The sequence below is a fragment of the Geotrypetes seraphini genome, chromosome 2 (genome assembly GCF_902459505.1).
Source record: "Geotrypetes seraphini chromosome 2, aGeoSer1.1, whole genome shotgun sequence".
Taxonomy (NCBI): Eukaryota; Metazoa; Chordata; class Amphibia; order Gymnophiona; family Dermophiidae; genus Geotrypetes; species Geotrypetes seraphini.
Genome location: NC_047085.1, coordinates 63,257,768 through 63,272,263, shown reverse-complemented (window position 1 = coordinate 63,272,263; position 14,496 = coordinate 63,257,768). Strand labels below are relative to the sequence as shown.

Below are 14,496 nucleotides of genomic sequence, written 5' to 3'. Positions count from 1 at the left end.
TCATATCTCACCTTTTCTGCCTTTCCTCCAAAGTATACATATTGAGATCTTTTAAGTCTGTCCCCATACGCCTTATGATGAAGACCACACACCATTTTAGTAGCCTTCCTCTGGACCTACTCCATCCTTTTTATATCTTTTTGAAGGTGTGGCCTCCAGAATTGTATACAATATTCGAAATGAGGTCTCGCCAGAGTCTTATTCAGGGGCATTAATATCTCCTTTTTCCTACTGGCCATTCCTCTCCTTATGTTTTATTTACAAAACTTTAAATCTATTGTCTCTATCTTACTTGTTTTAATTGCTTTGTTTTCCATGAAATGATAGGCTATTGTGATTTCATAATAATTTTATTCTTCATTTTCCAAACTGAATAGGGGTATGTTTTATAAAAATTTTAGAAGATTCATTTACATATATGGCAGTTTGACTCAAGTTAGTTCCAGTGCAAATCATGCTCACACTGGCCTTAGGCATCCATAGGCATCCCTATGTGCCTTGGTAGGCAAGAGAGAGGTGCCTAAGAATGGCGTCTGCATTAAAAACAACAACAACCCAAAAACATGCATCCCAATTGATTAGTTAGATGGTGCGTAGGATGCCTACCACCACCTAACTTCAGAACGCCGTTTGAAGAATTTGACCCTCAGTGCACAAACCGAACACGCATGCTTACATTGTCTTTTTTTTTTTTTTTTTTAATCCAAATTGCGGTAAAATATTCTGCAAATTAATGTCAGATTAGTTTCAAGTGATTGCAAAGTTTTGATCAGTGTAAATCTTAATCATATTCTCTCAAACATTTTAACAGACTAAATGGGACTTGAAGAGAGCATCCAAGAAAGAAGTCACCATTAATGTTACAAAAAGCAGCAGACAACTGGACAGTGATGGAAAAATTACTGACAACTGTGTCAAATAACACAGAGTGGGATAAAACAAAAGTGAAGACATACTTATCCAGATTTTCTTGCACTTGTGATCAACCACTTCAGAAGTTTTGAACTAATGAAACTTGCAGGTGAATGTGAGAGGCAGCTGCTGCAGAGTGCCTTGAGAAATTTGTGTTGCCTAGTGGTAAACATCTGTAAAGCCATTTGCAGAGCTGTCAAGTTACTCAGTTCCAGGAGTGAGAGTCCTGGTTTTGCATTTTACATCCTGATGCAGTGTTTTGCCAAAGTCCTTGATTCTGCTCATTGAAAAACAAGTGGGCAAAGTATACAGAGCATAGCTCATGGAATTCCTTCCAATTTCTGTGCATGTGCATGTGTGTTGGGGAGTTGTGAGTGATAGTTTTGTGGGGGTGGGTGGCAAGATCAGTTTGCAGGGTAGTGGGGAAGTTAGGGAGGTAGTCTTTGGATGTGGGGCAGTTAGAATGGTAGTTTTGGAGGTGGGTGAGTGTATATGTTGATGGGTAATTATGGGAGTAGTTTAGATATGGGTTTAAGTCAAGTATTTGGTATTTGATATACTTTGTGTTATGACCAAAGTCAGCCAAAGCAGTTTACATACTCCCCTGTATTCTATAAAAAGTGCTAAAAATTATGTGTACAATTTAATTGAATAACGAGTCAAATAGTGTTAATATTTGGGATGTTAAGCAATTATTGGCACTAATTAAAATTTATGTGCAGGATCTGAGCTTAAATTTTATGCACGAGTCAAAAAATGGGGCTCAGAAATGGGAGGGTCATGGGTAGATCAGGGGAGTTCCTTGGATTTATGCACGTAGTTATAGAATAAGGGAGAGCCATGCTTAGTTTAGGCATGAGGATTTGCACCGTTTTATTTGGTGCAAATGGCCACGCCAAATAAACTAAAGTTAGACATAGTTCCTGGGTGTAAGCACTATTCTGTAACCCATGTCTAACTTTAAGCGCTGTTTATAGAGTAGCAGGCAGTGTTATTTTCAGCACTAATTATTTTTAGATGCCAGATATAGATCCTAGTCCTTATGTACAGGTACTTTCTCCCTAGAGAGCTCACTACCTAATTATTTTTGTACCTGGGGCAATGGAGAGTTAGGTGACTTGGCCAGAGTCACAAGGAGCTACAATGGCAATCAAACCTAGCTCCCTTAGTTCTCAACCCATTGCACTCCGCATTAGTCTACTTCTCTGCTCATGTGGAGACAATTATTGGGGTAATGGGGTGGTTGTGGGAGGGTAGCTTTTGAAGGTATGGCAGTTTGCAGGCGGTAGGGCTCTGTGGGGGAGGGGAAGTTTCAGGTGCTTGGTTTATGAGGATGGGAGCAGTTTTGTTTACTGTGTGTAAGTTTCTGTGCTGCAGTGGCTGGAATGCCTTTTCCCACAAAAATGCATTGGGCCATTTATGTATGACTAGGGTTACCAGATTTCCTCTTTAAAAAGAGAGAGAGAAAAAAAAGACACATGGCCCTGCCCTGTTCCACACCCCTCGCCCCGCCCCCACACCGACCTCATATCTCCTTCCCCGAGCTTAGGGATGCGTCTAGAGGGCCTCTGCACAAGGGGGGATGTCAACAAGATGACATCATGCTCATGTGTGTGATGTCATACCATCAACATTATGTCATACCGTCAACATTATTCGCCGATGACGCCAAACTAAGCAATGTAGTGGGCAAAAACACAACAGATATAAATTCAGTGCCCGACAACATGATGCACGACCTACTCCTACTGGAGCACTGGTCTAGGTCCTGGCAACTCAGCTTCAATGCCAAAAAATGCAAAATCATGCACCTGGGCAGCCAAAATCCAGGCAAGACTTACACCCTTAATGGTGAGATCCTAACAAAAACTGAAGCAGAACGAGACTTAGGGGTGATCATCAGTGAGAATATGAAGACTGCCAATCAAGTGGAGCAAGCTTCATCCAAGGCAAGGCAAATCATAGGTAGCATACGCAGGAGTTTCGTCAGCCGTAAGCCTGAAGTCATTATGCCATTGTATAGATCCATAGTGAGGTCCCACCTGGAATACTGTGTGCAATTCTGGAGGCCGCATTACCGTAAGGATGTGCTGAGACTGGAGTCGGTCCAGAGAATGGCCACCCGGATGGTTCGGGACTCAAGGATCTCCCGTACGAGGAACGGCTGGATAAGTTGCAGCTGTACTCACTCGAGGAACGCAGAGAGAGGGGTGACATGATCGAGACATTCAAGTATCTCACGGGCCGCATCGAGGTGGAAGACGATATCTTCTTTTTCAAAATCAGGGGCGGGAAACTGCACGGGGACACCAGGAAATTATTTTTCACTGAAAGGGTGGTTGATCGTTGGAATAGTCTTCCACTTCAGGTTATTGAAGCCAGCAGCGTGCCTGATTTTAAGGCCAAATGGGATAGACATGTGGGATCTATTCACAGAGAAAGGTAGGGGAGGGTCATTGGGGTGGGCAAACTAGATGGGCCGGCCCTTATCTGCCGTCTGTTTCTATGTTTCTATCAACATCTGCACATGCATAGAGGCACTCCAGATGCGGCCGGGAGCGCACTGCTTTTCAAAACCCAAAAAAACTGCTGACAAATATCTTCCTACTTAGGTCCATGACACCAATAACACTTCATGACATTCATTTGTACCAGAACGCCTGGCCTTGGTCACATATGCAGAACACAGATAAACCCTATGCAAGTACAGGACCACAAACTACAAGTCCTAATATAGACAAACAAAACCCTAACATGCCAGACTCTGCATGCAGTACAACACCAGAGAAATAGAAAAGAAATACATTTCTTCCTGAACAGTTCAAAATATAGACAGCAGATACAAATTCTGAAGAATGACACATTTCAATCACTAAATTGAAAATAAAATCACTTTTCCTACCTTTGTTGTCTGGTGATTTTATTTTTCAGCTCATCTTTTCCTAGTCTCTGGTTGCACTTCCTTCTATCTGTGCTCTTAACTCTGTTTCCAGGACCTTATCCATTTACTGTTTTTCTCTCCTTTACTTTCTGCCCTACATTCATCTTTAAAAAAATAAACAAAAAACACGCTAATGTAATTGCTGTAACTTCTTAAAAGTCCTCTTGGAACTCCATAATCCTTATACTTTAATCAGTAGATAGATTGTGCTCAGAGACATGGAGGAAAAAGGGGACAGAAAGTCACCAAAAAACCTCACCACCCAATCATAGCATAATTTCCACCTTAACACACTTAAGTGCATGACTTGAAAGATTGTATTATTGAAAAAGCACTTATCTTTTGTATATAGTTCTTTGGCCTCGATGTGCCACGTTTCAAAATTTCTTCAGGAAGCCAAATGGTAACAGCGAAAGACTCTTAAGTCTTCCAGAATGGGTGTCAATCTCTGGTCTAGCTTGCAATTCAGCTTTCAGTGAACTTCTGATATCTGAAAGCTGAATTGCAAGCTAGACCAGAGACTGACACCCATTCTGGAAGACTTAAGAGTCTTTCGCTGTTACCATTTGGCTTCCTGAAGAAATTTTGAAACGTGGCACGTCGAGGCCAAATAAATATATACAAAAGATAAGTGCTTTTTCAATAATACAATCTTTCAAGTCATGCACATATAAAAGTGTGTTAAGGTGGAAGTTATGCTATGATTGGGTGGTGAGGTTTTTGGGGACTTTCTGTCCCCTTTTTCCTCCATGTCTCTGAGCACAGTCTATCCACTGATTAAAGTATAAGGATTATGGAGTTCCAAGAGGACTTTAAGAAGTTACAGCAATTACACTAGCGTGTTTTTTTGTTTATTTTCTTGAATTTTTTCACGCTTTTTGATTTTTGAAGTTATTTTCCTCCTGTGTAGTTTTAACTTAGTCTACATTCATCTTTGGCATTAGTAACTTTTAACATTCAACTTTCTTCCAATTTTCTGCTTTCCTCCTCAAATCTATCTACTTTTCCATGGTTTTCCTTCCATTCATGCACACTATCTCCTCCCTCTCTCTATGCCTTTCCACCATGTGTGCCATCTCCTCCCTCTTTCTTCTCCTCTATTCCCATCTATCCCTAAACAGCATTTCTTCCATCTCTCTTCCCTTCCCATCCCTGTGCACCATGATTTCCTTATCTCTCCCTTTACCCTCAATCCCTCTGTACCATCTCCTCCCCCTCTTTCCCTTTCCAATGGACTGACATCTGTCTTCCCTATTTCCCCCTCCTGTGGTCTGGAATCTTTATCCTCTCTGGCAGAGAGAGTCTGGTATTTCTCTCTCCTTCCTTTTGCTCCTCTCTGCTTTGTGGTCTAGCATCTATCTGTCTTTCTCTTCCCCTCCCCCTGCCTTAGGCTGGAATCTCTCCCTCCTCCTTCCTTTCCCTGGTCTGGCATCTTCCTCTTCTCCCCCCTTTCCCCATCTAGTGGTCTGATATCTCTCTCTCCTTCCCCCCTCCCATGGTCTGCCATCTCTATCTGCCCCTTCCCCTCTCTATCTTCCCCTGGAGGTCTGGCATCTTTCTTTTCCTTTACTCCCCATCTCCGCAGTCCAGCATGTCTTTACCCTCCTCATGCTATTCTCCCCACACACACACACAGGATCTGGTGCTTGCTCACCCGGCGCTGTTGTAACTCCTTGGCTGTCAGCAGCTTGAATGAAGTAAACATGCTGCCTTCGGTGATCCCGAAGCTTTTTCTCTGCTACTGCTTCTCACCTATGCGGAAACAGGAAGCAGTAGCAGAGAGAAAGCTTCTGAGTTGCTGGGAAGCTTGTTTACTTCAATCACGCTGCTGATGGCCTGGAGAGTTAAGGCAGTGCCAGGTAAGCATGCACCAGATCCTATGAAGGGGGAAGGACTCCAGATAGATACAGTGGGGGGGGGGGGGAGGGAAGGAGTGTGTGGTGCAGTGGTTGAAGCTACAGCCTCAGCACCCTGGGGTTGTGGGTTCAAACCCAACACTGCTCCTTGTGACCCTGAGCAAGTCACACAGTCCTCCATAGCCCCAGGTACTTTAGGTAGATTGTGAGCCCGCCAGGACAGATAGAGAAAATGCTTGAGTACCTGATTGTAAAACCACTTAGATAACCTTGATAGGCGGTATATTAAAAAACCTAATAAACTTGAAACTTGAAAGGACTCCAGATAGGTGCACAAGCTGATGTCTGGTTTCCCTGGACAAAAGTTGTAAAATTATAAAGCCACCCGGACTCCTGACACAGTCCTCAAAAAGAGGACATGTCCAAAGAAAGCTGGACATCTGGTAACCCTATGTATTATCCACAGTCTGATTTGGCCTCTTTTGAAACTCAATGTGTCTTGACTGGTTTTCCCCACGTGCCAGGTTTCATCCCATTCCATTAAATTGTTAGAGTTATTTTCCCCAGACAGACAGTTGAACAGACATTTCTTGTCCCCTTTTACATAATTCTTTTCAACCTCTGTTGACCCGGAAAGAATAAATAAAAATGTATCGGGACAGAGTTGTCAGAAATACAGGACTACCCTTAAATCTCCATGCTAGAACCAGATAACTTTTCAGCTCTTCAGTTGGAAATGTATTTCTAAAGTATCTTGCTGCAACATTGTGAAGAAAATTTGGGCTTTGTTTTTTTTGAGTGCTATATTGCAGGGTTCCATTATTTCTGCAGTACAGTGAAAGGAAGAGCGATCCCTCAGTCATACCGCAGTATTGAGCAAAATTATGGGCTCCTTTTACAAAGCTGCAGTAGAGGTTTGTACTGCAGACTGCTGAGGTAAATGCTGAGAAGAATTCTATGAGCATCGGAATATTTACCTCATTGGCCGCGGTAGAAACCTCTACCGCAGTTTTGTAAAAGCCAGCACATGTTAGGTCTGGTAACTTGTTTACTTATGGTAAGTTTACTTGATGTTAAAATTTGTTTCTGTAAATTCAATCTTGGCACCTCTTAAAAAAAAAAAAAAATCCTAGCAAAATGTTTCTTGTATTCCCATCATAGACACCCAAGACATGGATCCTGTTTCCTGGTCTTGTTTTAATTTGGAAACTGTTGGTGTTAAGGAGGGACTTAGGCCAAGCATACAACCGATTTTTATATTGGCTACTGATTTAATGCTAATTTCTCCCCTTTTGCATACAGACAGTGGGTACTATAGTTGCCAGATCATTTCATAAAAATACCTCTCTCTAAATTCAAGCAGGAAGATTAACTCTCCCCTATACTGCAAGGTAAAGCAGTTTTTCCTGAAGGGCTACAGGTTCAGAAGGGCTGTTTTTTCATGTAACCAGGGGACAAAATAATAGAATATGGCTGCTTGGTTAGTTACCTACCTCCCATTATGTGTCTTGATCAGACATTTTTAATTAGCCCCTGGGAACTGATAACTGTAGATCTATCCCACTGTTGGCAATGGGATATATTCTTGAATATAATGACCCTGACTCCTACATTGAAGGGGTAAATGGCTCCAGTCCTGGCTGCCCTAAAGTACCAGCCCAGACTGATGTTTTCAGTGAAATAGGCCATTATTTTCCCCAGGGAATGCCCATGTCTAACAAAACTGACTAGCATCTCCTTATTCTCTGGTTTTCTTTTCGTTCTTGTCTTGCTCTTGTTTTCCTAGTAATAATAATAATAATAATTTTATTCTTATATACCGCCAAAGCTGTGGTAGTTTGAGGCGGTTTACAACAAAGAAGAGCTGGACAATCAGTGAATATAAGTACAATGTAAGATCATCAAAATACAGGAGAGCATATTACAGAGGTGAGGCATGAGTGATCTTGGGAACAATTTGGTTGGAGATGGAGAGGTAGGGCTTAAGAGGACTTGGTTACAAATTGGTTGAACAAGTTTTCTGAAACTTAGGTAGGAAGAGGAGTGCGTGATAATGTTACCCAACCAATTGTTCAATTGACCTGCTTGGAAGGCTAGTGTTCTGTTCAGGTATCTTTTGTAACGGCAGGCCTTTAGTGTTGGGTGGTTGAATAGATGGACTCTGCTTGTGGGTCTGGATGGACATTCTAGGTTAAAGTGAGGAACCAAGTACATGGGGGCCGAAGCTAGAATGGATTTGAAACAGAGACAGGCAAATTTGAACATCACTCTCGCTTCGAGGGGCAGCCAGTGGAGTACTCACCAATCAGGAGCTGCGTGTCAAAGCAGCTCCTGATTGGTGAGGCCCAACTTTAGTACAGGAAGAGGCGGTCGGAGCAACCACGAGTGATTTCCTTCACTCGCCGGCGCTCCGGCTGCCCTCTCCTGCCTCTCCAGCTTCCCTCTCCTGTCTCCCCTGCCTAAAAACTGTATTCGCGGTTTTTCAACATTCGCGGGGGTTCCTAGAACGGAACCCCCGTGAATATCGGGGGAGTACTGTATAAGCAAGGTCTTGCAATACAAGTACATACAATATACACACATCACATCATCACAACTGAGCCGATGGTTATCTCTCTCTCTGACACTGCTAGAGTGTAATGACTGTTCTAAACAAGCAAGGTCTTGCAATACGAGTAACGTATTTTCACGTAGATAACGCGCACCCGTGTAAACCGCGCACACGGGTATAGCGCGTGGGAAACCGACATATATGTAAAAAAAATTTTATATACCGTGCACACCCGTATACCGTCGCCGCCCAACTCTCCTTTCGCCCGCCCCGACTCTCCTCTGGCCACCCCGACTCTCCTTTCCCCCGCCCCGACTCTCCTCTCCCCCTTGAAGTCCTGTCCCCACCCTGAAAGCCTGATGCCCCCCCCCGACGTCCGATTCACCCCCCCCCGCAGGACCGCTCGCACCCCCACCCCGAAGGACCGCTCGCACTCACACGCACCCGCACCCCCACCCCGAAGGACCGCTCACATGCACTCGCACCCGTACCCCCACCCTGAAAGACCGCTCGCACCCCCACAGCCTCCCGACCCCCCCCGCTCATCATGTAGAAGCTCCTACCGGTGTCCTGCTGCTTCCTCTTGGCGGTCCCGGCCCTTCTGTGAGCCCTGCGTCTGCGCTGCTTCGTCTTCCGGCGGTCCCGCCCTTTCTCTGATGTCAGAGAAAGGGCGGGACCGCCGGAAGACGAAGCAGCGCAGACGCAGGGCTCACAGAAGGGCCGGGACCGCCAAGAGGAAGCAGCAGGACACCGGTAGGAGCTTCTACATGATGAGGGGGGGGTTGGGAGGCTGTGGGGGTGCGAGCGGTCCTTCAGGATGGGGATGCGGGTGCAGGTGGGAGTGCGTGCGAGCGGTCCTTCGGGGTGGGGGTTCGAGCGGTCCTGCGGGGGGGTGAATCGGATGTCGGGGGGGGGAACTATGTAAAAAAAAATTTGTAAAACGCGCTCACGCGTATAACGCGCAAGGTTATGCACGGTTTGTAAAAACCGTGTATAACGCGCGTGTTATATGCGTGAAAATACGGTACATAACAGTATTTTGTATTAAACATTTTTGGGTTGTGGAAGTTTCCATTATTTCTTGTGGGGAAATTCGCTTTGATATACAAGTGTTTTGGATTGTAAGCATGTTCTCGGAACGAATTATTCTCGCAAACCAAGGTTTTACTGTACTTATATCATACCCTTATGTTTCTACTGAAGAAATGAAGGCGGAGTGCTTAGTACAAAAGTAGAAATGAAATAATATTTCAAATGGAGGAGGCCACAGAACCACAACACCCAATACATGATTCATCCCAGCACAACATTTGGCCCAACATTTACGAAATCTGAGCTTGTGACTTGTAGGATGCTTTTATATGCCTTCCAGAAAAGACACTTGTTATTGTTTAGTGATTTCTATAGTACAGGATACATAAAATAACTAGCATACAGCTCTTACTCAAGTACACCAACTGCACTTGATTGTTTCATAGATTCTGTTGCCCATCTTTTGTTATGGGTACAGTATTTATATAATTCAAGAAATGTACAAAAAAAGTGTAGGACAGAGCTGAATATCTCCTGAACTTGATGAACAGTCTTTTTTTTTTTTTTTCACAGCAGGATAAGCAAATGTCAGAGGTCAAATCTTGCCAAATATTTATGTGACTTCTACAGGCCATAACCCATATGAGAAGATCACCATGGCAGCTAGAAGATAACAGTAAAATAAGCTTTACTATTCTGTAGTACATTTTACATACTTTACTATACAGCACACTTATTATTTAATCCACGTCGCATGCATTTGAGAAAAATTTTCATGAAATGTGAGATAACTGATGGCAGTTCAGCTTCAACACTTTTCCTCTGTGTTTTAAGCACAAAAATGAAAAGTCTGAAAGGTCTACAAAATCCCTTCATGTGCATGACTGCACTACCTTACGCAGACCAATTTCAGATGATTCGGTGATGAACATTAAGTGGGACCTGCAAGATAATCGCTTTAAGAAACTGAAAATACAGGCATAACGGTTGTAAGCCTGTCTTCCTATGGTACCATGTTGCTGGTTATGTACACAGGAGGCAGGCAAGAAGGACACTATTAGATAAAAAAGAAGGTAATAGGAAAATAGAAGTTCTCCCTTTACCGGTATATTCAGGTTCTGGGATACTGATCCCCAGAGCTATATGTATAGAGGTAGCCAGCTGCTTAGAAAGTTTTCTGCCAGCTCATACCAAACTATTTTGCCAGAGAGAGACAGGCTTTTTCTCCAAACTGTTCCCACCCCTTCTCTTTCCAAACACTTTCTTGTATCTCTCTACACTGTTCTCAGGCTGAAAAAAACCCTCTTAATCTTTCAAAATTAGCCAATTGTAGCTCTCAGCTCTTGGCAGTGGGAGGAGTCTATATAATGTAACATAGTAAATGACAACAGATAAGAACCCAAATGGTCCATCCATTCTGCCCAACCATACACATGATTTAAATTTTTCTTTTTCTTAGATATTTCTGGGCCACTACTGCCCGGTATTGTACTTAGGTTCCATCTACTGGAGTCTCCGTCGAAGTTCTCCCCAGTGCATCCTCAAATGAATGGCCCTATATGGGACACAGACCATGCAATCCTGCCCAGTACTGTCCTTGGTTCGTCAATATATACCATTATTTTCTGATTAGAGATCCTCTGTGTTCATCCCATGCTTTTTTTTAACTCTGTCACCGTTTTCCTCTCCACCACCTCCCTCGGAAGTGCATTCCAGGCAACAACAGTTTCCCTGTTACTATGACATCACAGGTCTGTTTGCTGAATTTATGCACTTTAAAAGGTTCAGTGAACAGAGAAATCCCCTTCCTCACACTTTCCCCCTGCCACAATTGGACGGGTCCCCACATCCACCTGTAAGGCAAATGTGATAAGAACAATTGAACATATTTACTCAGGCATTCACTGACAGGTTTGGCAACTGGGAGCCAGATACTCTAAAATCACCGTTAAAATCCTGTGGGTCACTGTGATGCTGGTAAATAGTCTGATTTGAAAATGGTAATCAGTGTTGGAACAATTTTGTATGCATATGAGTTTCTTGGAGGTCTGCTGTAATCTCATCTGATCAGTCGGAGAAAGCGACTGACACAAGCACAGAGCTGACAGGGGAATTTGACACTTGTGCAGAGCTGGCAGGGCAAGCCCCGAACAGCTGAGTGGCAGGGGAAGCCCCGAAGCAGTGTCCTGCCACTCATCTGTTCTGGCCAGGAAGAGTAGTTTTGTTTGGGGGTTTTTTTATCATGACCCCTCCATGTGAATCCCAGGATGCACTGGGAAGGGGAAGGCCCGTCATTTTGAAGAGGTAGGCTTGCCAGCAGGAGGGAATGGGCATCCCATCTGCTAATCTTCAATTTAGAGGTACAGGGGAGTTGGGGTTCATTGGGAGGCCCTGGCGGCAGGAGGTGGTGGGCATCTCTCCTGCCAATCTTCAATTTAAAGGTGGGGGATCAGGGTCTGAGTGGCTGAGGCAAGGGGAAGTGGGCTTCCCTCCTGCCAAATTTTTTAAAAAAATTTGGGGTGTAGGAGGGAGGAAGTCATGGGGGGTTTCCCAGCACAACTTTTTAAAATTATTATTATTATTTATGGGTACAGCTATTGCGATATGTTACACACACATATCATCTGTGTCCATTAAAAAATAAAAAAACTGCTTTTTGGTGCTTTTTTTTTAACCTCCAGATCTGTCGGAGATTTCAGACCATTAAAAACCAGTGCTTCATTTTGTGCATCATCTGAGCAGCAGAGTGTTCATATTGATGAGTTTGTTGTAATTTACATATGATTATCGGGAGCTACTACAAATCATGGAAAAGACTGTGATTAGGTATCTTGGGCATCGATAGCTGAAATATTTCAACACTAAACAGGATAAAACTGGTTTAGCGTCAGTCATTAAAGGTACGGTGAGTTTTGAGCATATGGTCCAGAATCACTACCACATAGGGCTTTTTGCACCGATGATTTGACAGCCTATGCTTGCCTGGGATGCCTAGAGCCCTGATCAGTATTCTGTCCCCAGCTTGTAGCTCTTGGCTTTTGATTCGGGCATTGTAATGGAGTTTTCCTGTTTTGCTGATTTGTTGGGGTTTGTTTTTTTTTTAGCTTATTTTGTATGTTATTTGTGGATAGGTGGGTTATAAATAAATTTTGTTTATCAGCTGTCTCCTGTGTTCTCAGGAAGGCTATTTTTTTTTTGTAAATGTCTAATAGGCTCTGTTAGGCGAGCCACTTCATTCATCTGGGCTAAAGACTGGGCAGGTGGTTCAGAGATTTTCTTTGCCCCTACCAAAGCCAGACTTACTGCTCCTGTTCCTCTTCCTCTCTGACCTCTTTGAGCAACTGTAAGAAACCAAGGCTCCTTTTATCAAGCCGCACTAGTGGGGTTAATGCGCGCGACGTTTCATCACACGCTAACCCCTGCGCTGGCCAAAAACTACCGGCTGCTCAAGAGGAGGCGGTAGCAGCTAGCGCGGCCGGCGGTTTAACACGCACTATTACGCACATTAAACCGTTAGTGCGGCTTGATAAAAAAGGAGCCCCAAGAGGTTTTTTTTTATTCTCACAGAGCCTCAGGTGCTTGACCATTCTTTCTGCTTGGGGAGCACCTATTATTAGTTGTTCTATCATGGCAGAGTCTTTTCTTGAGGGTGCTAGGACATCCTCCCTGACTACTTTCCTAAGCAGAGCTGGTTATGTGCACAGGAGGTAGGCCATAAGGAGACTATCGGGTAAATAGGACAAATAGGCTGTTTCTCCCTACTCCAGACTGCTCCCTTCCCCTTTTCACTCCAACTGCTTTCTTGTTTCTCAGGATGAATTTAAAAAAAAGCCCTCTGAAAATTTCAAAACAGCCAGTGCTCTTCGCAGTGGGAGGAGTCTATATACTGAACAGACAGTTTCCCTGCTATGACATCACAGGCCTGTTTGCTAAATTTCTGCACTTGGAAAGATTCAGTGAACACAGAAATCCACCTTGTCAAACAGTCTTAAAAATACAGTACAGCTAATCAATGCAGTGTACACATTTGATAATAATATTAAGTTGAGCATTATATAATAAAATAGACAAACATATTTCAAGATTTTTTTTCACATGAAAACATACTTTTTAAACCACTAGAAAATGTGTCTGAGGGGCACAAATGACCAGAGCATACAATTAGCAGATTCACTTCTGTGTCTGCATTTGTTTATCTAGTGATACTCTCTGCCATATACTGTATGTACATTTATTTTAGCAATCCAGCGTCATTGAAAATTAAAACAGACCTGTAAAAGAGAAAAATCATTAAACCACATTAGAGGCATGATCAGGTGATTTAAAAAAGCATAGAACTGTAGTCCTGCTTCAGCTAGTGTATGTATGACTACCTCCCCTGCCTCAAGTTTTCCAGTGTGCCCTTGAATAAGCATTGTAATAGTTCCTCTCCCCCTTCCCTTCATGGACTATCATGTTATGTGTCAATCCTATCCTGCCACCTACAATTGCTGCATGCATTTTTTTTCTAAGATACCAATCGAGATGTGCATTAGTGTGGTTTCAATCAGAAGGCCTTCTCTCTTCTTTTTTGACTTACTAACTTGAAGAATAAGTAATATACAAAGTGCGCAAAGAGGCTGATTCTATAAATGGCACCTAACTGGTAGTCGCCACTGTGTAGCTGTGCAGTTTTACCTGGCCTAATTTACTGGTGCCTAACTCGAAGTAGAGAATAACATGGGGACAAATTTTTACCCATCTCCGCAGGAACTCAATTTCCCTGTCCCCGTGAGTTTTGTCAATGTCCAAAGTGCAAAGTGATGCATTTGAGCAGAAAGAACAAGGAGCATGAGTACACCATGTCAGGTGCAACTCTGAGTAAGAGTGAGCGAGGAAAGGACCTGGGTGTACTGATAGATAGGACCCTGAAACCATCAGCACAATGTGCAGTGGCGGCAAAGAAGGCAAATAGAATGTTGGGCATGATAAAGAAAGGAATCACGAGTAGATCGGAGGGTGTTATAATGCCGCTTTATAGAGCATTGGACAGACCACACTTGGAAAACTGTGTCCAACACTGGTCTCCCTATCTAAAGAAGGATATAAAACTGCTCGAGAGGGTGCAGGGACGAGCAACAAAGCTGGTAAAAGGTATGGAGAACTTGAGCTACGAAGAACGGCTTGGAAAACTGGGACTGTTTTCTCTTGAGAAGAGGAGACTG

The 14,496-nt window shown here is 43.5% G+C and overlaps 1 protein-coding gene across 1 annotated transcript in view; it reads left to right on the top strand.

Annotated features, from left to right (window-relative positions):
• BAALC (BAALC binder of MAP3K1 and KLF4) overlaps positions 1–1,274 on the top strand; it is a 46,591-nt gene extending 45,317 nt beyond the window's left edge. The window contains exon 3 of the mRNA XM_033933913.1: positions 812–1,274. Coding sequence (XP_033789804.1) covers positions 812–922 — 111 coding nt within the window. The 3' untranslated portion in view covers positions 923–1,274. The remainder of the gene's footprint in view (positions 1–811) is intronic.
• Positions 1,275–14,496: the final 13,222 nt, after the last annotated feature.